Source organism: Herpailurus yagouaroundi, unplaced genomic scaffold (genome assembly GCF_014898765.1).
Source record: "Herpailurus yagouaroundi ecotype Mexico unplaced genomic scaffold, PumYag 142, whole genome shotgun sequence".
Lineage (NCBI taxonomy): Eukaryota > Metazoa > Chordata > Mammalia > Carnivora > Felidae > Herpailurus > Herpailurus yagouaroundi.
The window spans coordinates 47,974,418-47,996,287 of record NW_024412397.1 but is presented as its reverse complement, the minus strand read 5'-3'; the positions used below and the strand labels follow the sequence as shown (position 1 = coordinate 47,996,287).

General features: G+C 40.1%; 1 protein-coding gene and 1 non-coding gene across 3 annotated transcripts in view; one reads left to right on the top strand and one right to left on the bottom strand.

The window, feature by feature from the left end:
- The window catches only part of OSBPL1A (oxysterol binding protein like 1A), a 248,714-nt gene that overhangs the window by 208,355 nt on the left and 18,489 nt on the right, over positions 1-21,870 (bottom strand). For both annotated transcript variants that reach the window (XM_040479203.1, XM_040479204.1), the window contains exons 2-4: positions 21,281-21,403; positions 13,932-14,017; positions 12,574-12,648 (exon numbers count right to left, since the gene is read on the bottom strand). In XM_040479203.1, the coding sequence (XP_040335137.1) occupies positions 12,574-12,648; positions 13,932-14,017; positions 21,281-21,401 (282 nt within the window). In that variant the 5' untranslated portion in view covers positions 21,402-21,403. The remainder of the gene's footprint in view (positions 1-12,573; positions 12,649-13,931; positions 14,018-21,280; positions 21,404-21,870) is intronic.
- Positions 8,465-8,571, top strand: LOC121033260 (U6 spliceosomal RNA). The gene has a single exon (XR_005791787.1). It is a non-coding gene; the product is annotated as a U6 spliceosomal RNA (small nuclear RNA).

Genomic DNA, 21,870 nt, shown 5'->3' with positions numbered 1-21,870 from the left:
GAAAAGGTGGACTACATACATAGTAAGAGTTTCAACTGATAAATGCAAACTATAAGAAAAGTTAAAGGAAAATGCTAGAAATAAAAATCATAGTAACAGAAATAAGGAATGCCTTCTTCGATGGTATCAGGAGACATCAGGACAATGGTCAAGATAGATCAGTAAACCTGAAGATAGTGATTTCTATTGACCCATGACAAAAAAGGGAAGAGAAAGAGAGAGGGATGGGAGAGAAAATGAAGAAACAGAACTGAGCACCCAGTGGATGATCAGTCTAACAAATGTGTAGTAAGTTACTGAAGAATTTGTATGAGGCAGTAGTTTCTCCATCTAGTAAAAATGGGTAAAAAAGTAAAAAAAAAAAAAAAAAAAAAAAAAGACAAAAGCATTATCTGCTATGCCCATAGAATTTGTCTTCAGGAATGCCATGTTGTTAGCCTTTTCCAAAACTTCTGCAGGCCAGTCCTCCTGACCTTGCCCCTCTGAACTCACTGCTCATTACCATAATTACATCCACCTGACTTCTGATGTTTAAGTGCCACCTCCTCTACTGTCTCAGGGGACTAGGACACAGCCCCCACCCTGCACACCCCACTATCAGTGAACCAGGTCTACAATGGCATTTCCTAATGGCAGCTCTAGACTTGAGAGGCTAGTTCTTAATAAGTTTCCCAGTGATGCTGGTGGTTTTTCCACCAGTCATTTCTTCCTGTTTTGGTAAATGATGTATCCTCTAAGGCCTTCCAGGCACAAAATGACCTGGTATAATCTTACATACTATGTCCAATCTAGCAAGCCTTCTTATTTAGAGCCTTCTACTGTCTGCAATGGCATTTCTGGCATTTTGACATCTATAGGGGGCCACTGCTTTTTGTCCATGCTGCTAAGGAAGCACCCAAGTAAAAATTTGTACCATCAAAAAAAGTCAATTATGGTCAGAAGCTGAAGTCAGTCACTGAAGAAGTCACGATACCTTGTCCAGTTTTCTGGACTTGAATCAGTTTTGGACTGAAAACTATTAAAGGAGAGACCTAATTCCAGAAGGAAAGATTTTGCAACACCAAACCAAACCTACACAGCTACGAATTTCCTAGACTATTCCCAAGGGGACAAATGACCTTTTATTCAAGTAACTACACTGGGGAAAAGGGAATATCCACACATCTCAGGAATTGTTAGGTATAAGGTCCAAGCTGACACTGATGCCAAGAGACCCAAAGTGTCATCTGTCTCCTTAGTAAGGGTGCATATACGAGGGCGAGATGATAAATGAAACCCTGGCCCAGGTCTGGCTCGCAGTGCATACACTGGGTCCACAATGACATCTAATAGTCACTCCCGGAGTCTGTGAACACATAATTGGAACACACACACTCAGTTGTTGGCAAAGTGTCACATGGCTCCCTTGGTCTATAGTGTAAGAGCCAATGGAAGGCTCTAAAATTGCCCTCCCCCATCTCTTGGCCAAGATAAATCAAAACGAATATCCCATATGGGGAGAAATGGGAGAAATTAGTGCCACCCTCAAAAACCTCAAAAGGCAGGGGTGACAGTCCCTACCATATTTCCATTTAATTCACCAGTCTAACACTGCAAAAACCAGAGGAATGTGGAGGGTTGCAGAGGACTTGCATAAACTCAAATAGCCCCGATCGTAGCCACTCTGCCAGACATACTGTGTTTGCTAGAGCAAGTTAATACTACTTAAGGACATGGTACACAGCAACTAATCTGACAAATGTAGTCTTTTCTTTCCCCATTAGGAAAAAAGATCAAAACCGGTTTGCATACCCATAGACAACAAGATACACGTACAGTTTTGCCCCAGAGCCATTTGGTCATCCCGCAGAACATCACACTGGGTCCACTTTATCAATGATATGTTAATAGAACCAAATGAACAAGAGGTTAGAATGTTGAAAGCCTTGGTAAGACATGATGCTCTAGGGAGTGGGAAATAAATCTTGGGGAGAATTCAGGGACTATGTGATGTCAGTAAGTTTTTAGGCGTTCAGTGGTCTGGGTAATGCCAGGACACGGTCTCCTAAGTAAAGAACAAATTATTCCATCTTGCATTTCTCAAAATGGAGAAGTACAATGTCTGATTGGTTTCTTCCGGTTCTGGGCAGCACAGTCCACACCTGAGGATAATGCTCTGATCCAAGGCCAAGAGATCAGAGAGGCTGCCTGAACAAGTGGCTCCTCTATCAAAGGCCCAGAGGTAAGAAGAGTTAGAGGTAAAGATGAACTCGAATGTCAGAAGAAAAGGAGGACTGTACACAGTGGGGAAATGGAGGAGTATGTCTGGCATGCAGATGATACACACAGGTGTCTCTTGGTATTCCCTAGTCCAGTTTTGACAGTAAATGAATGAGTGTAGCAACCACAAGCTTAGGAAGGGCATGACCTTTGCAGACCTCCAGTGATGAGGGCCTGAGTCATAGTACTGGGTAACCCACGAAGAGCAGACATGCAAGCCAAGGGGAGGCTGTATCTAGAATGGACAGCACAGGAGGGAGAAAATGATTCAGTTGTGGCCCAAAGGCCAACTACAGCAACAAGGGCCATAGTCTGCCCCACTATCGTCCTTCCTCCTGCCCAATGGGACCCTGAAGAGGCTGCTCCCCAAAGCGTATGAAGAAGTGAATCTGAGCAAAATAAAAGGTGAGCTGTGGTCCGAGCTGTGCTGCACCACCCAGACTCACCCGGAGGAATAAGGGACTTACTTCCCTAGATGCTAGGAGTGACCAAGACACAGCTGTTACCTTTAGTCATTTCAGGGACCATCTCAGCTGAAAAGGGCTGCCTTGTACAAGGTCATGTCCCTTCCCAGGGCAGCCTGTATCCACTGACTGACCATCACCGGTGTTGTGTTCCCTCACCTCCAAGTGGGACAGTTCTGATGGGTCATCTCTTCTGCAGAGCTCCCCATCATTGGCTGAGGTGTCCCTTAAGAGTACATCACAGATTGACTTCAGCCTCTGCCCACTCCTGCTTCCTTCCTTCCCTGCTACAGTGTGATCCCACAGCACTCCCATTGACCTGCTGCAGCTCAGGAGGCTTTCCGGGAAGCCCAACCTGTAAGAACTAGCAATGTTTATGCCTATAGTTCAGAGTTGTCATTCTCTATTAAATGAGACGCTACATATCAAGTCATCTGTGCAATGCCTGATATACAGTAGGCATTTAATACATACTCGTGAGAGATGGGATCTTGAAGAACAAGACAGATAAGTTTTTTTTTTATTTTTTTTTTTATTATTTAAAAAAAATTTTTTTTTTCAACGTTTATTTATTTTTGGAACAGAGAGAGACAGAGCATGAACGGGGGAGGGGCAGAGAGAGAGGGAGACACAGAATCAGAAACAGGCTCCAGGCTCTGAGCCATCCGCCCAGAGCCTGACGCGGGGCTCGAACTCACAGACCGCAAGATCGTGACCTGGCTGAAGTCGGACGCTTAACCGACTGCGCCACCCAGGCGCCCCAGACAGATAAGTTTTTATAAACCCCAGGATTATATGTGTCTTCTATATGCCAGGTGGTGACAGATATACAGTTCCTGAGACACAGAACATAGGAAGCACATATTTTTTAAAAATTTTTTGATATTTATTTTTGAGAAAGAGAGAGACAGAGAGAGATGGAGACACAACATCTGAAGCCAGCTCCAGGCTCTGAGCTGTCAGCACGGAGCCCAACAGAGTTTGAATTCACGAGCCTCAAGATCATGACCTGAGCCGAAGTCAGACGCTTAACCCACAGAACCACCCATGAGCCCCAGGAAGCATGTATATTAAATTTATTCTCAGATCTGCTGGAAAATAGTAGCCAACACAAAATTCAGTACCACAATCCCATTATTTACTATATTGATTGTAGCCCTATTTTGTACTGATCATAAAGATATAAACATTTCAGAATTCTAACTGCATTTAAAAAAAAAAAGGAATACTAAATACATCTTAAAATTCTGGTATGTTAATTTTTATTATAAAACACCAGCAGGGGGCGCCTGGGTGGCTCAGTTGGTTAAGCGGCTGACTTCAGCTCAGAGCATGATCTCACAGATCCTGGAGTGAGTTCCAGCCCCACGTCGGGCTCTGTGCTGACAGCTCAGAGCCTGGAGCCTGCTTCAGGTTCTGTGTCTCCCTCTCTCTCTGCCCCTCCCCTGCTCACACTCTCTTTCACTCTCTCAAAAATAAACATTAAAAAAAAAATTAAACAAAAACAAAAACACCGGAGTTCACTAATTACCAAGAAAGCCTGAAGGTCCCTCTCAAAATTTCGGGAGATTTTATATATTCAAACAGACAAGAATGTAAAGTACTTTAATTACAAATTAAATCCCTTTTCAACTCTTTGTATTTATTAAATCACAGGATCTATCATATTTTAAGTTATATTCATGGCAAAGGATCACATCAAAACAAGATAATTGGATTCCTTTCATGAGCACATGAAAGTTTAATTAAAAAATTAAACTTTTTGCAAAATTCAATCATACTCAAATATTAAGCACCTACATTTTAAAGTTTCCTATGTGATGTACCCACTTAGCATCAGCTAAATTTTCTAATATAAGAGATGATATATGTGCTAATATTTGAATCAACGGCCCAACTTAGCACAATCTCATGTTCGAAGTTCAAGAATACAGTAGAAATGGACAAATATGTAAAGAAGAACCAAGTACAGATAAATGAACTGATCTTATGTGGGTAAAATGGACAGAAAGACATGTGCTGTGCTCATCAACGACACAAAAATTGAAATGTGTTAACTCCTTGAAAGCAAGATTAATGCAATCTAGTAATAAAAACATACACAGCAGTAACTACCAAGTAGAAGATAAAAGAAGGTGATGTAAATATTTAGGAAATCTGGAAAAAGCATAGCTTTCTTCCAGCTGCAGTAAGTCAGGAAAGAATTTATGCAGACAGCACCTGAACTGCACTTTCAAGAATGGGTAGACTTGGGCCATGGGAATCAGATAACAACCAACATTCTTACACAGAAGAAACAAGTGGTGCAGGGCTATCAAGAGCAACAAGTTCACATATGGATCAGGCAAATTAAACTATTTGCAGCTCATTTTTGAAATCCCATAGAGTATAGCAATTTACCCACTACCTTTATTTTTTTACTGTAAACGTTACACATTTTTCTCAGCTTTAGCAAGACTCCATACCTGGTTCACAAGGATCAACACATGAACAAATAGACTGTAATGGTGTAAAATGTACTAATTAAAACATGGTTATTAATCACATACTTACAGGGCTCATTCATGGTAATTTATGCAAAAATTAAAGCTAGTCATTAGATTTATGTCGTTTCACACATAGAAAATGTGGAACAAATAATAAACTCATTAACTTGTGATACACACACAAATCCTCCTAGTATAGGATTTTAAAATAACCTTTAGGGATATTAAACTATGGTCAGTAATCAAATAAGCCCTCTACCATAGTTAATTTACCAGATCATTCAAATAATCACACACAAAAAAAATCAGGATAAAGGGGAAAGCAATTTTTGGCTATGGAAGTATGAAAAGATCAGAGAACAGTCATCCTGAAAAAGGAGTATAAAAATGAACAAAACGAAATCATTTCATGGTGCTGGATATTCAGTTAAGACAAACAACAAACTGAGAGGCAACTCAACAGGAACTAGAATGCCAGGCAAGATCATCAGGCATCATTAGCTTTGAAGCCACAGGCCATTCCTATCCCACACCCACCTCCATATCTCCTAATACCACCACATTGTGGGGACAGGATTTCAACATATGAATTTTAGGGGGACACATTCAGTCCCAAACAGAAACAATGCTAAAACATTAAAACATTTAAAAAAAAAAAAGAGCAGAGATATCAGGCCAGGCATATTCCAGATTTCACAAATGAAGACCAGACAAGTTAATAAAAAAAGAAAAAAATAACCTGAGGGGAGACAAGTCAGAATTCAGAGCTGCTAAAACACATTATAAAAAATGTCCAATTTTGGGGGCACCTGGGTGGCTCAGTCAGTTAAGCATCTGATTCTTGGTTTCAGCTCAGGTCATGATCTCATGGTTCATGTATTCAAGCCCTGGTCAGACTCCACACTGACAATGCAGAGCCTGCTTGGGATTCTCTTTCTCTCCCTCTCTCTCTCTTTGCCCCTCCTCTGCTCGCTCTCTCTCAAACTTAAAAAAAAAAAAAAAAAAAAACACCAAACTTTTAAAAACTGTCCAATTTTCAATAAAAACTTGTGAGACAAAGAATCAAGTTACCTTTAATGAGAAAAATGCTGATTATAGAAACTGACTTTCAGTTGGCTTATGTTAAATTTAGCAGATAAAGAGTGTGAAGCTATTTAAATACATTCAAAAAGTTTAATATCCAGAGAAATTAAAATTTTACACTAAATACCTGTGTAACACAAAAGGCAGTAAAGGAAGAACAAAAGAACAAAAACCTGAGACATAGAAAACAAATACAGTATTGAAGATGGAAATCCAAAACTGTTATTAATTAAATGTGAATAGACCGAACACTAAATCAAAAGGCAGAAATTGCCAGACTGGATAAAAACACACAACAGGTGGCCAACAGACACATAAAAAGATGTTCAATCACTCATCATCAGGGAAATGCAAATCAAAACCACAATGAGATAATCACCTCATACCTGTCAGATTGGCTAAAATAAAAAAGACAAGAAACAAGCATTGACAAGGATGTGGAAAAAAGGAACCTCCATGCACTGTTGGTGGAAATGTAAATTGGTATAGCCACTGTGGAAAAACACTATGGAGATTTCTCAAAAATTAAAAATGGCAATACCATATGATCCAATAATTCGACTATTGGGTATTTACCCAGGGAAAATGAAAACACTAACTTGAAAAGATGCACCCTTGTGTTTACTGCAGCATTATTTACAACAGTCAAGACATGGAAGCAGCCTAAGTGCCCATCAATAGAAGAATGAATAAGGAAGATGTAACACACACACACACACACACACACACACACACACACACACACAGTACACAGCCATAAAAAGGATGTGATCATGCCATCCGAGACAACATCGTTGGAGCTGGAGGGTATTATGCTAAGTGAAATAAATCAAGACTGAGAAAGACAATACTCATAAATGGAGTCTTAAAAAATGAATGAACAAAAATCAGCATCAGAATTATAAACACAGAGAACTGATGGCTGCCAGAGGGGAGGCCGGAAGGGGGTGGGTAAAATGGGTGAAAGGGAGAGGGAGATACAGGCCTCCAGTTATGGAATGAGTAAGTCATTGAAATAAAAAGCAGACGATAAGGAATATGGTCAATGATATTGTAATAGTGATGTAATGGGACAGATGGTGGCTACACTTGCAGTGAACAGAGCAAAATATACAATAAGCCTGTCGAATCGCTAAGTTGTACACCTGAAACTAATGTAACAGTGTGCCTACTAAAGAAGAACTCACACAGTTGTATGCTGTCTACAAGAAACATTATATTCAAAGATACAGAGAAGTAGAAACTGAAAGGAGTGGAAAAGATATACAATGCAACCAGTAACCATGAGATAGCTAGAATAGCTGTATTAACATAAAACAAAATAAACTTTAGGACAGGAAATACTACTGAAGGCAAAGGCATTTTGTAATGATAAAGTCAATATGTGAGGAAGATACATGCCATATATTCCATATAACCCCATTTTGGATATGGACCTAACAGAGTCCCAAGTCATGAAGCAAAAACTGACAGAACTATAGCTAGACTTCAATACCACACTCTCAATACTTGATCAACACACAAAATCAGTTAAGGGTAAAAATTTGAACAACCTTACTAACCCAATGGACATTTATTGAATACTCCACCCCCAAAACAACAGAGTATACATTCTTTTCAAGCACTGAAGGAACATTCTCCAGGACAGATGTTGTCTCACAGATTAATTCCTGATACGTTTTAAAAGAATGTTATATTCTTCAATAAATAATTCAAAGTATGTTATATAAGAGAAATTAAATTAGAAATCAGTGATGGGGAGAAATCTGGAAAATTACAAATATGTGGCAGACATAGTTCTAAATCTATGGGCAAAGAAGAAATCACAAAAAAATTATAAAGTACCTTAAAATAAATGAAAACAAAAACACAACATGTCAAAATGTATTGTATCAGCTAAAATGAAAATTTATAGCTTTAAGTGCCTGTACTAGAAAAGAACAAAGTGGGACACCTCAGTGGCTCAGTTGGTTGAGCATCTGACTTCGGCTCAGGTCATGATCTCACAGCTCATGGGTTCAAGCCCCGCGTCAGGCTCTGTGCTGACAGCTCAGAACCTGGAGCCTGCTTCAGATTCTGTGTCTCCCTTTCTCTCTACCCACCTCTGCTCATGCTCTGCCTCACTCTCTCAAAAATAAATATTTAAAAAAATTTTTTTAAAAAAGATCAACAGTGCTCGCTTCGGCAGCACATATACTAAAATTGGAACGATACAGAGAAGATTAGCATGGCCCCTGCGCAAGGATGACATGCAAATTCGTGAAGCGTTCCATATTTTTGTTTGACAATAAATTTCATATATTGAAAAAAAAAAAGAATGATGAGGTGAGAAATGAGGGGCATGTTCCGTCAAATTCAAATGCTGCATCTCTAAGTGTAAATAATGACAATAAAAAGAAAGCTGTTAACTCTGGTCAGCCAATGATGACTTCATTGGAAATACATTCTAACAAAAATTTTTGCCAGTGAAAATGCTAAAGCTCTAATGTCTAATGATAGTCTTATAGCCAAAATGTTAAAATTTCAAATTAAAAAGATCTTTGTAAACCCAGAATACTTAACTTTTCAATAACTCCTCAAATTGTTAAAAAAAAAAAAAAAAGATCAAGCTACTGGCACAATTCCTCAGTCATCTGTAACTATTAATTAGAATGCCTTATCCCTTCATTCAGTCACGTCATTGGCAGAGGAGAAAATGGCTAACACTGCAGCTGAAAAATTTATTCTTCCAGCATGCTGGGATATTTTGTGAACAGAGTGAGATAAATTTGATGATAAACTTAAAAATATCCCTCTTAGTGATAACACAGTATCTCTTCAAATCTTTACTACTGCATGACATTTGGAAGTAATGCTTACTAGATACTGAGAAGCTGGTATAGATTTCTAAGATCCAATCTGATAAGAGCATTTCTTCCCCGAGTTGTGCCACTCTCAGAGTTTACAACAGCTCTAAGTGGGTACTTGCTGCAGTGTGTAAATGTAACTTCACACACATCTGGATTCAATATATTTACAGAATTGGGAACATATGCTCTCCGTCAATACAGAGTGAAAAACTGCAAAGGATGGAGCGGGAAATGGGACAGAAACACAGTCCAATTATTAAAAACTGAAATGATACCCACAGCACTAGTTTGCAATCACTGTTTTTTTTCTATCATAAGGCTGTTGCCACCCAAAGAAATCCACCCTTGCTCATGAACATGCCGTAGTACCTGCCCCCTTACCTGCAGCTTCACTTTCTGGGGGTTCACTTGGGAAGCAGATGACCCTCCTGATAGATCATCAGAAGGTCAATACTAGCCGAACAGTACATCATGATGCCTACGTCATCTACCTCACTTCATCTCATCACCCAGGCATTTTATAATCTCACCTCATCACAAGGAGGGGGAGCTTAGTACGGTAAGATATTGTGAGAGACCACGTTCACTTAACGTTTATTACCGCAGATTGTTACCTCTAACTGTGCCTAATTTATAAATTAAACTTAATCATAGGTATGTATGTACGTATGTATAAGGAAAAGCAAGGTATATATATAGTGTTCGGTACCATCCACAGTTTCAGGCATTCACAGGGTGGTTGGGTACATCTCCCTCATGGGGGAAGGCGGGACTACCATAACGGAAAACAGGGAAAGCTGTCATTAGGATTATATAAAGCTCACTGAATGGCAGACTTTTTACAATATTTTATTCAGAGACTGGCAGTAAATACCCACTTCCTGTGTCATACCCATTTGTTTTACTGTCTCAATGGAATACACTAAGGTGCATGAGCTTAAGTGTGGCATTTATATTTTTCTAACTGAAGCCTGATCTCCTATGGCAAATATTTTCAAACTTGACATCTAACAGAAAGGTGTATTTAACCAATTTTGCAATTTCTCAAGTTACATTTGAAATTTGGGGAGGGAAATTATATATTTCAATATGATTAACACATGAAAGTGTTCCAAAAGTTTATTTTTAGGACAAAAAAAAAATCAACAAAATTGACAAATCTTTAGCCAAATTAACCAGTGGAAAAATACACAAATTAGCAAACACAAATGAAATAAGGGCTATCATTACCAATCCAACAGATATGAAAACAATGGGAGAATATTATTAACAACTTTATGCCAGCTCATTAGACAATTTAGGTGAAATGGAAAAATACCCAGAAAGACAAAATAACAAAACGGATTCAGTAAGAAAAAGAAAATTGGAACAGATCTACATAAAGTAATTAAGTTGTTTCAATAATTTAAAATCTTCCCACACAGAAAGTCCAAGCACAGATGGCTTACCTGGTGAATTCTATCAAATATTTAAAGAAGTAGTAAAGCCAATCCTTCACAAACTATTTCAGAAAACAGGAGAAAAGAACATGTTCCATTTCCCTTCTATAAGGCCAGTATTACCCTGCTACCAAAGCCAAATAAACACATTTCGAGAAAACAGTACTATAGAGCAGGATCTGTCATGAATACAGACCCAAAAAAATCCTGAAAGTATTAGCAAACAGCATCCAGTAACACACAAGAACAATTATTGTCCAATATGAAGATTTACACAGGAATGCTTAATATCCCCAAATCAATTAATGTAATATGCCACAATAATAGACTAATGGAAAAGTCACATGATCATCTCAAAAGACAGAGGAATAGCATTTGACATATATTCATGATAAAAACTTTCAAGAACCAGGAATAGAGTAACACTTCCTCAACCTAATAAATAGCTAGGAAAAATTTACAAACACCATACTTACTGGTAAAAGACTAGATGCTATTCCCCTAGGATCAAAAAACAAGAATTTCTGCTCTCAACATATTTATTCAATAGTATACTAGGATCTAGCAAAGTAAAGGGTAGAGGTTGTGGTGGGGGAAAGTATCCAGCTGGAAAGGAAGAAGTACATTTGTCTTTATTTGCAGATAAGATCCAGTGTAGACAATGCTTTGGAATTTATAAAAAATCTACTAGAATAAATGAGCTCAGCAAGTACACAGGACACAGATCAACAAAAAATCAACTTGTCTTTCTATATAGTTGCAACAAGGAATCAAAAGGAAATTAAAAGAAAAATTCCATTGAAAATAGCATCAAAAAGAATATAATGCCTAGAAAACAATTTAACAGAAGAGTAAGATCTGTACATTGAAAATTTCAAAACACTGCCAAGAGAAATTAAGGATCTAAATAAAGGGACAGGCATTTCACATTCATGGATTGAAAGACTCAATATTGTTAAAGTGGCCATTCTTCCCAAATGGGCCTAAGATTCTAGACAAGACCACCTCAAATTTCCAACAGGTGTTTTTGTAGAACATGATCCTAAAATTTATATGGAAAAACAAACTTTTGACTGAAGATAGCCAAAATAATGTAAGTCACTGTTGGAAAACTCAGACTACCAAATATCAAAATTTAATTATAAACCTACTGCAATAAAGGTGGTGTAGTACTGATGTAATGAAAGACATAGATCAAAGAAACAGAATAGAAAGTCTAGAAATAAACCTCACATTTATGATCAATTCATTTCCACAAGGGTGCCAAGGCAACACAATAGGAAGAGAGTCCTGTCAGTAAACAGTTAAAAGATTAAAGAATGTGGCATAGCCATAAAATGGTATGTTCTTCTGCCATAAAAAGGAAGAAATTACTGATACATGAATGCTACAGCATTGATAAACTTCAGTAATATCATGCTAAATTAAAGAAGTCAGACACAAAGCTTGTATGATTTCATCTATAAGAAATTTCTAGAAAAGAAATTTCTAGAAAAGACCAACATCCTAGAGATAGAAAGCCAATCAGCGGTGGCCTGAGGCATGGGAGAGAAGCAGGGAATGAACACAAACAGGCATGAGGAAACTTTCTGAGCTGATGGAAATGTTCTAAAACTGGACTGTGGGGATGGCTGGACAACTGTGTAAAGGTACCAAGAATCACTGAAATGCACGCTTACAGTAGATGAGTTTCATGCAACATAAAATTATACCTCAATGAAGCGTTTTTTTTGTTTTTTTTTAAAAAGGAACAATCAGGAGTTCCCCATCCCAAAGGACACGAGTGGGGACAGAAGGAGTCCCTGTCAGGAGGCCAGAGTGGAAGTAACCTGACCTCACTTTTCATTCTAAGAGCTTGTGACCTTGTGACCCAAAGTGCTGGTTTATGTATTTGTTGTGGCTTTTCTCAGTTGCTATTCAGAGCCATAAAAAACACAGGCGACTGCCCCTCCAAATATTCCACTTGCAAACACTGAACACGGAATGTTCTCACCTTTCGTCCTGTAAAGGCAGCTCGATGAAGCGGCGTGTCTCCCATGTCATTCAATACATTCACTTCTGCACCAGCCTGAACATGAAAATGTTAGACATCTGCCACGTGTCAAGAAATATTAAATATTTCTTTTTCAAAGATTTTTAAGTAATCTCTACACCCAACGTGGACAAACTTATAAACTTGAGATCAAGAGTTGCATGCTGAGCCAGCCAGTAGCCCCAAAAATATATTAAATACTTCAAAATTAAAATAATTGTTAATATTGATTGGTTGTCACCACTAAAATTCAATTTCATTCACAGTAAAACAATAAAGCTTCCTGAAAGGTAAAAGTCTACATGATAGGTAGAAGAGTAAAAAGTTTACTTTTCTTTAAAAATCTATAGACTTTCACTCTACTTTAGAAACCCAAATATTAAAAAACAACTGTCTGAATGAAACACAACATTTTGGGGGCACCTGGGTGGCTCAGTGGGTTAGGCATCTGTCTCTTGATTTCAGCTCATGTCGTGATCTCACATTTATGAGATCGAGCCCCTCGTCAGGCTCCGTGCATGGAGCCAGCTTGGGATCCTCTCTCTCCCTCTCTCTCTTCCCCTCTCCTGCTCATGCATGCATGCTCTCTCAAAATAAATAAATATTAAAGAAAATACCACATTTTCTCCACCAATTTAGTAAGTTCTCAGGAAGAAAAAGATACCACTATTTAAATGTACAGTTTACTAATTAAATTTGAAGACACAATTTCAGAAATACCAATATGTGAAAAAAATCAGAATTGAAAATTGTGAGGTCTTAAATCATATGGTGCTCATTAAGAGATTCTGACATTTTTTAATCATTTAAGCTGTGCTTTGGTTATTTTTTAACTGTTACATTAAAAAACAATAATAGTGTCTTCAAATTCGTACAACCATTTTTGCAATTTTAAGAAGTCAGTAACAGAAAAATCAAATGACTAAGAAAACAGAATTTTAATCATCAGGCTAACCTAATTCATGTACTTAGCAAAGAACAATTAAGTGTGTTAGTGATGAGCTATTGTTTTAAATAAGCCACTATGGTTAGTTGGCTTTTCTAAGACTTTCATAATTTCTGTAACAGCAATATTTATTTTATTCATTTAAAAATTAGAGCCATAGGGGCACCTGGGTGGCTACGTTGGTTAAGTGTCCAACTCTCAATTTCAGCTCAGGTCATGATCTCAGATTGTGGGATGGAGCCGTGCATCAGGCTCTGCAGTGAGCACGAAGCCTGCTTAGGATTCTCTCTCCCCCTCTTCCTCTGCTCCTCCCCACTTGTGCATGTGCTCACTCTCAAAAAAAAAAAAAAAAAATTTAGAGCCATATACATACCTTTAACAGATCCTGGACCACTTGTCTATGTCCAAAATAGCATGCCAGATGAAGAGGTGTCCACCCCAAATTAGACTTACTTCTTCCTAAAAGTGGAAAAATATAAGGCATTTTTAGATGTTATTTAGGTAATTTTATACTAAAATTTCTCTTTACCAAGGTACTTCCATACATTGGCCAATCTCCCCTTCATATTGCACTGCTGATAAATGAGAGACAAGAGACAGGACATAGTCAGAAGCCTAACAAGTGTAATAGATTAGAACCCACAAGCCCCAGATTCTGGTGTCACCTTCCTAACTAACTCAATGTCCTCATTCTTAAAAGGGTGGGGAGAGACACAATGGGGGTGACATTCAAAGTAGATAATCTGTAGTTGGCTCCAAGGTTCTGAGTCTCTAACCATCTTACCATCATTTAACAAAGATGTGGTTCTCTTGGCACAGCATTTCATGAAAAGCACCTCTCTTTGAAAACCTGTGCCATGTCAGGAGGGTGAATGGAAATATGGAATTGATAAAGAATCTTTTCTGTAGCATTTGGAAAATTGTTAGCTCTGCACATAGTGACATAAAATGGAGTCCTGACTCCAGATAAAATCTCAGGTAATGAGGATATGGGTTACCAGAGTGGTAGAGTTCTACTAGATAACAAGAACCAAAATTAAGAGCAATGAAATGTTGGATCCCTGCTGAGGAGAGGTACAGAAGAAGGGAATGCGACAAAAACAATACAATTCAATTCAGGAAGAAAAGGCGGGGGCACTGTAGCTTAGAGCAGCAATAGCTCCAAAAGGTTACCAAAATTTCCACTCAGGCTTAAGGGATTATAGCCTATCAAATACCAAAGCCCAGCACTCGGGAGGGTCTACCGAAGCCCAGGAGTATGCTGTCGCCTGTGGGGCACTCCTCTGGAGGGGCTGAAGGTTTAATGGCTGCCCTTGCTTCCTGGATTTCAGGTTTTGAGCCAATAGAAACCCCAGGCACCAGCCTCAGTGTACCCGGAACAAGCCTCGGACAGCTCCCTGAGGGACTGCTGCCACCAACAGTGTCCTGTGTTTGTGTGCCACTTACCCAAACTCCTACAATGATGTCCCCTAAAACGTGTACCCTCTGGAACCTGTAATTTCGGTCAATGAATCCTACAGCCATGGACTGTTTTGTGGAATGTTTACCTTCTGTCCCTAAGTAAAACCTGATGTCCTTTTCCTGATGACAAGGACTCTCCTTTACCCCTCAGGTGGAGTCTCCCCTCCCCCAATTCCCACACACTCACTGGTCCTCCCACGACAGAAGCCAACACTGTCTGTAGTCAAGGACTCCACTCATGTTACAACTCCTCTTGTGACACTTCTACCATTAAGCCTGAAAACCTTCTCTGCTGTCATCTACCAGCCTCCCACTGGCTCGCCCCTCACCAAGTAACTCTGGGCGACAGTCTTTCTCCCCATGCAAACCCTGCCACTGCCCTAGGGGTGTCTACTAGTTGTTCAGTATGCCGGCTCCTCTGTTTCTCAGCTCCCTCATTTCCCCACAAACTTTGCCTCTGCTTGATGTTAACCCCCAGGGTCAGGGTCAGAGCCTGGGTATCATTGTCATTTCTGAGCTAATCAACTCCCACTTTCCAGCTTATTCCCACAGGTGTACTCCCAGACTTGTTCAGCTGAATCAGCCCTTCATCCTTTGATCACTTCTCATGTACGTAAACACCTCCATCTTTACTTCCTTTAACAAATCCAGCATTTTGATCCCTTACTTTAACTTCTTTGCCAGTCCCCTCAATAATCCTGTCGCAGTAGCCTACAAAAACCCCAAAGCCTGATCAGTACACTGGCTTGATATTCCTAGAATCACACCAGGTTGCTAAACAGTGGGAGAACAAAACTAACAGAACCCTGTAGATTCCCAGCACCTTAAACTCCGGATCTCCTACTTCCGTGAGCCTCTAGACACTGCCTGGAAATCCTTTTTAGAATACCCTCTTCAAGGGGCTCTCCTACAGTCCACAGCAGCGACTTCAAGTCACGACTCTTCTCAAGCCTCTTCCCCAAATACCTCCCCTTAGCAAAGGGCCTCCGTCTCTTAGCTTCACAATGAGGGGTAAAGTTTTCATGGAATTCCCTGGGCTTCCTGGAGCCAAATGTACCACCGTACCCCCATCTACAGGCGTTCTTCCATCCTTCCCTCCGTAGGCCTAGACTAACCCAGACCTTGTGCCCTGGACTCCACCCCTTTCTGCTTCTGAGGCACTTTTCTCCTTTATATTCTGCCTCTCCCTCCTCACTTATGAGTAAGGAGGAAGTAAACACTTGGGTCTCTTCTTACAATCAAGAGCAACAAAAGCCCTCTGATGGCATCCTCCCTACCAGCTACCGTGCTCCTCACTCTTCCTTCCCTGCTCTGCCTTCACTTACTTTTTCCACCCCATTTACTCCTGCCAGCCCCCACTACCCTTGGCAGACTAGGGTCATCTCCTACCTTGTCATTCAAATGGTCCTCCAGTTTTGATCCACAAATGCTATCACCAAGTGACAGGGACACTTTTTAGCTATCACAACACTGGGTCACTGCATATAGCATTGGATAGTATGGCCCACAGGCCTTCCCGGCTGCCACAGCCCTGCACTCTGTAGGGTTTCTCGTTGCCCCGACACTTCTTTAAGGATCCTTTGGAAGCTCCACTGTCCAATTAGTCCTTCATTATTGGCATCTCCAATAATGGCATCTCCTGGTCCTCTTCCACTGCTTTCATTTGTTCTGTGGTATGGACTTCAAAATCCATATTCCATCTCTTTACGAGACACCTCCATTTGGATGATGCAAAATACTTTGTGCTCAAAAGGCACAAAACTGAGGGGTGCCTGGGTGGCTCAGTCAGTTAAGCATCCAACTTTAGCTCAGTCATGATCTCGCACTTCATTGGTTCAAACCCCACGTCAGGCTCTATGCTGACAGCTTGGAGCCTAGAGCCTGCTTCGGATTCTACGTCCCTTTCCCTCTGCCCCTCCCCCACTCATGCTCTGTGTGTCTTTCTCAAAAATAAACATTTAAAGAAATTAAAAAAAGCACAAAGCTGAACTTACCCTGTTATATGTATACAGTTGACCCTTGACAACACTGGCTTTGAACTGTGTGGGTCCACACACATATGGAGTCTAGTTGACGAAACACTTTAAATGTATTTTCCTCATGATTTTAACATTTTTTATCCAGCTTACTTTTTTATAAAAATATAGCACATCATACACACAACATATGTGTAAACCGAGTTACCAGCAGGGCTTCTTCCTGGTCAACAGCAGGCTCTTAGCAGTTAAGATGGGGGGGGGGGGGGGGGGTGGCAAAAAGTTCTCTTTGTTTTTTTTTTTTTTTTTTTTTTTTACTGTGCAGGGGATCGGTGCCCTTTCACCCTGCATTCTTCAAGAGTCGACTTTACACAGTCACTGAAACTATCTCTACCCCTTCCCACGTGTGTTTTCACAATGAATTGCCATTATTCACCTTGTTTCTCAGGTCATAATCAAGCAAAACTCTTGCCCCCTTTCTCCTTTTCACACCCACATTCAGGGTGCCCTACCAATTCCATCCCCTAAATGTTAATTATATCTGTGTGTTGCCATTCACATTGCTTTCACCCCCACGAACCCCTAACAGCTAACATGAACTGAACTGGTCTCCTCACATCTGAGGTTTCCAAGAAATCAGAATTTCCAAAATCCTACATGATTCTTAAAATACTTCATTCTTTATTAGTAAAAAGTAGTAAAGAGTAGTAGTAAAGTTAGCAGTAAAGAGTATCTTTTTTTTTTAATTTTTTTAATCTTCATTTTTGAGAGAGAGAGAGAGAGAGAGAGAGAGAGAGAGAGAGAGAGAGAGACAGACTGCAAGCAGGGGAGGAAAAGAGAGAGGGAGACACAGAATCCGAAGCAGGCTCCGGAACCAATGCGGGGCTCGAACCCACGAACCGTGAGATCATGACCTGAGCTGATGTCGGAGGTTTAACCGACTGAGCCATCTAGGTGTCCCAAGAGTATCTTTTTACTACTTACCACGGATATCCAAAAAATTTTGTTCAACAAATAAGAAATGTCAAATTGAGGAGTATTTACAAAGGACTGTACCCTACATAGAATACTGAAACACTGGGAAACACCAGCAGATACTATGGTAACATTCACATAACTTAACATTCAGAATTTCCAGCAAAGCAACAGGACACCACTACAGAATCACGTGTAGACATGGACAACATATGTTTTTATTTCGAAAGACCCTGTTTTGACCTCACTTTGCACTTAACTGATTACGTTCTTCTCATCAGCTTATCTTGTAACTCACGCAGAAGACCCAGCAGGCAAAGCATCCTGGAATGGGTACCAAAACCAGCCCCTACGAGCAAGGGGGACTGCCCAGACATGCCCATGCAATGCAGGACTGATCCCAAGACAATCCCACCTGACCTTTATTCTTTACTGCCCACCGGCACGCACCCACCACCCTTTGTTCCACGTTTTCCTCATTCAAACCTAGAAGTATTTTCAGCACTTTGGAGATAGCCTTTGGGACACTAGCCTGTCTCCTGGTGTTGGCCTCCTGGAAACAAATCCCTTTCTTGTTTTACCACCACTCGTCTCCCTCTTTGGATTTTGTCAGAAGTGAGCACCTGAACCCCCCCAAACCACGGGCTCTGGCACCCTTGGGCCTCGGTTACAACTTTGCTTCCAGAACTTATTTCTTAGAACACTGTTAGAGTAGGCAGTTAGCTAGGTTCTAACAGGATACCTGTAGGCCAGCTGAGAGAAATCATGGGCGGCTATCAGGAAAGTCAGAGGCCTGTTCTGGCAGCACTCCACAAGACGCTGGGTCAAACCACACAGACCCAAGGAGGCAGGAGCCCTGACCAGAAACCTAAGACCAAATACGGAAGAAAAGGCGCAAACTCTGCTTATTAGAATCCTCGCCGGAGTACTGAATGTTCCACCTCCTAGTTAACAACTGTCAATGACAGATAGAAACCCCGCCCTCAGGGCAGGCACCTCCCTCCCGGCCCTCCCACCCTCTAGCTCACCACTCTCACATCTCCAGACTATCTTTTTTGCTTTAATAAGCTTTCCCGCTTTTGTAGCTCATCTGCTGTGTTACATATCTGTCCTTGAATTCCGTGACACCTTTTGGGATGGGCTGTGTTGAGATCCCAGAGCCAGGGGCTCCCCAGTTCACCCAGCAATAACACCACTCAGAATTTACATAAAGTATACTGTGCATATAAACATTAATTTTTGCAAGAAAGTCTCACCATTAGCAATAGACAGGACTGTAAACACACAACAGCTATAAGGAAAACAGATTAGATCCTTTGTCCCCCTATCCTAGAAATACTGGCCTTAACCTTCAGCTGCAGGCCATTGTTTCCTTCTGTCACTTTCAACTTGACATCGGTAATTCCTTCCAACCAATAACATCTCTATGTTGATTGTTAAGCTTTAATTCTTAAAGAATTATAGTACATTTTACCATTTTCTCAATGTCTCAGGGTTTGGAAAAACAAATCAGATAGCAAAGAAATCCTAGAAATGCCTGGCGCAAGGCTATCCCCACAGGGAAACACTACTCACATCCAGTCCCCTGGCCCCCATTCACTTCTACTGGTGAACTGCACATCACCTGGTAGGTCATCTTCTACATAAATCCTTTAAACTGCCCTTAAGACAAAGTCTGACTGACAGGAATAATGATGAAATTTTGAAGAAGCATTCACATCTATTTCACAGTTTTACATTTCCCATTAGATGACTTTCCACCAAGTAGCCTGGATATATAGATAAGGATGGAAAGGGTAGATAAAGGGTCATTAGGATTATCAAATGCCAGGAATGTTTCTGGCATTCAAAATAGAATCCCAAGATAAAGATTAAGAACTAGTCTTTGCTGAAGGACCATGAGGATTTTTACAATTCCTTTAGCATACCAAAAACAACTATTTTCTGGACAACTCAGATCATAGTTTTCTCTCCACTGCAAATATAATAATCCTTCCCCAACATGGATGAAGACATAAGGTTTGTTGCTCTAGGACAGAAGAATATGACCCAGCAGAATAAACTATGCATCGGGGACAGAGGACTGTGAGAAAGGCACAAATGAAGAGACATGGTGCTCCTGTTCATGAGCCCAGAAAGCGAGATAAATCAAGGATACACCAAGAACAGGCAAGTGGCATCTGGGATGACAGAGAAAGATATCCTAGCAACCACCTATCCCAGCACCCACCTGCAAGGTGGCCACAAAGTAACAGTCACGGAGCACCACTTGTATGACACAGAGACACGAGTTTGAGTTTGTCCCAAGGGTCAGCTACAAATGCTTCAGGAGCACTGAGAAGACAAGGGTCACTGAGGAATCAAAGGCTATAGACACACACAACAAGGCTCATCTTTATTTTTAAACACCAGCTTGGGGGAGACAGGGCAAAGAGAGTTGAGAGGCTCTGGAAGACCAATCATTTATCAAAAAGCTACAAGATCGAGAAACCAAAAGATTATTATTTATTTAGTCCTCCATACTCCAAGAAGGAGAAGGTGCTTGTTGAAATATCACAGCCATTTTAGAAGATAAATTTTCTCTGCACACCTGAGCATAATACATACAACCTTGCCACAGGTGCATTAGGATTTGGCTGCTATTTACCTTCCCTCACCCTTCCTGCCTGGAGGCCCTTGCCACCTGGACTGCCTCTCATCTCAGGACCTTGGCACATGCTGTATCTTCTCCCTTGAACACTTTTTTTCTCTATTTTCACCTGGTTAAGTTCTACACACTCTTTATAGATCACCTTAGAATCATTTCCTCTAAGAAGCTAATCCTTCTAGGTCCAGTTACAGGTCTCTCCTATGGGATCCCATGACACCCTGGGGTTCCATATTCTGGTACATATTTTGAAGTGTAGACTAGTCTATTAATCCTCTACACTAGTCTCAATGAGGCCAGGGATCCTGCCTAACACCACCTGCAAGGTTCTTCACAGGACTCTGGGCATACACTGAACACTCAAACTGGTTGATTTAACCATAACACCCTATCATAGCGTGCATCTTGTAGGCTCAGGGTCACTCTTGTAGCTGATAAAATTGTCAGAGACCCAAAACCTTAAGACTAGATCTCAATTTCTCGGACTTAGAACTACGAGGTACTACTAGGTAAAACTACTCTTTTACCTACTCTTATGAAGACTCTTTCTAGAAAAAGATCTGGGAATTTATTTCTAGCAAGACCAAAAAGATTAGTGCTAAATAAATGACAGAGTTGTGCATACTCCCAAGAAAAAGCTAAAAAAACTCACTCAAAGCTTACCTTTGCAATTAATGTCAGCAATTACTTGATTTCTTTCCATGGCTTCTAATAACTGTCGAACTTCTTTAGCATTGCCATTTCTGGCATGATGGAGAAGCTCCTGTTCTGCTTCAGTATTCATTTCTAGATTTAAAAATAATAATATTACCATTGAGTAATAGAATTACCTTTCATATACTATCTGCTAATACAAAAAAAAAATTCACTTTACAAGTAATAAGAACGATGTAAGAACTAAGTGAATCAGTTGCAGGGCCAGAACTTGACCTTCAGACTCCTTATCCTTTTTATTATTATTGAAAAAGTGCACTAAACATTTGGGCAAGTTTCTTAATCTCTCAAAGCCTCAGTTTCCTTATCTGCAAAATAACCAACCTCATGAGCTGTTATATCATATTTGACAGAATGCTCTTAAAGGTATGAAATATTTTGCAAATGGTTAACGCAAACATTATATAACTAGATATAAAATTAAAATGTGGTCATTACAATAAAAATATCATAAGGCTGAAACATTAACACATTTAAAACTTGTGCAAAACATCCTGAATAGGAAAAAATCAAATTACAGATAAAAATCCTGGAGTGAC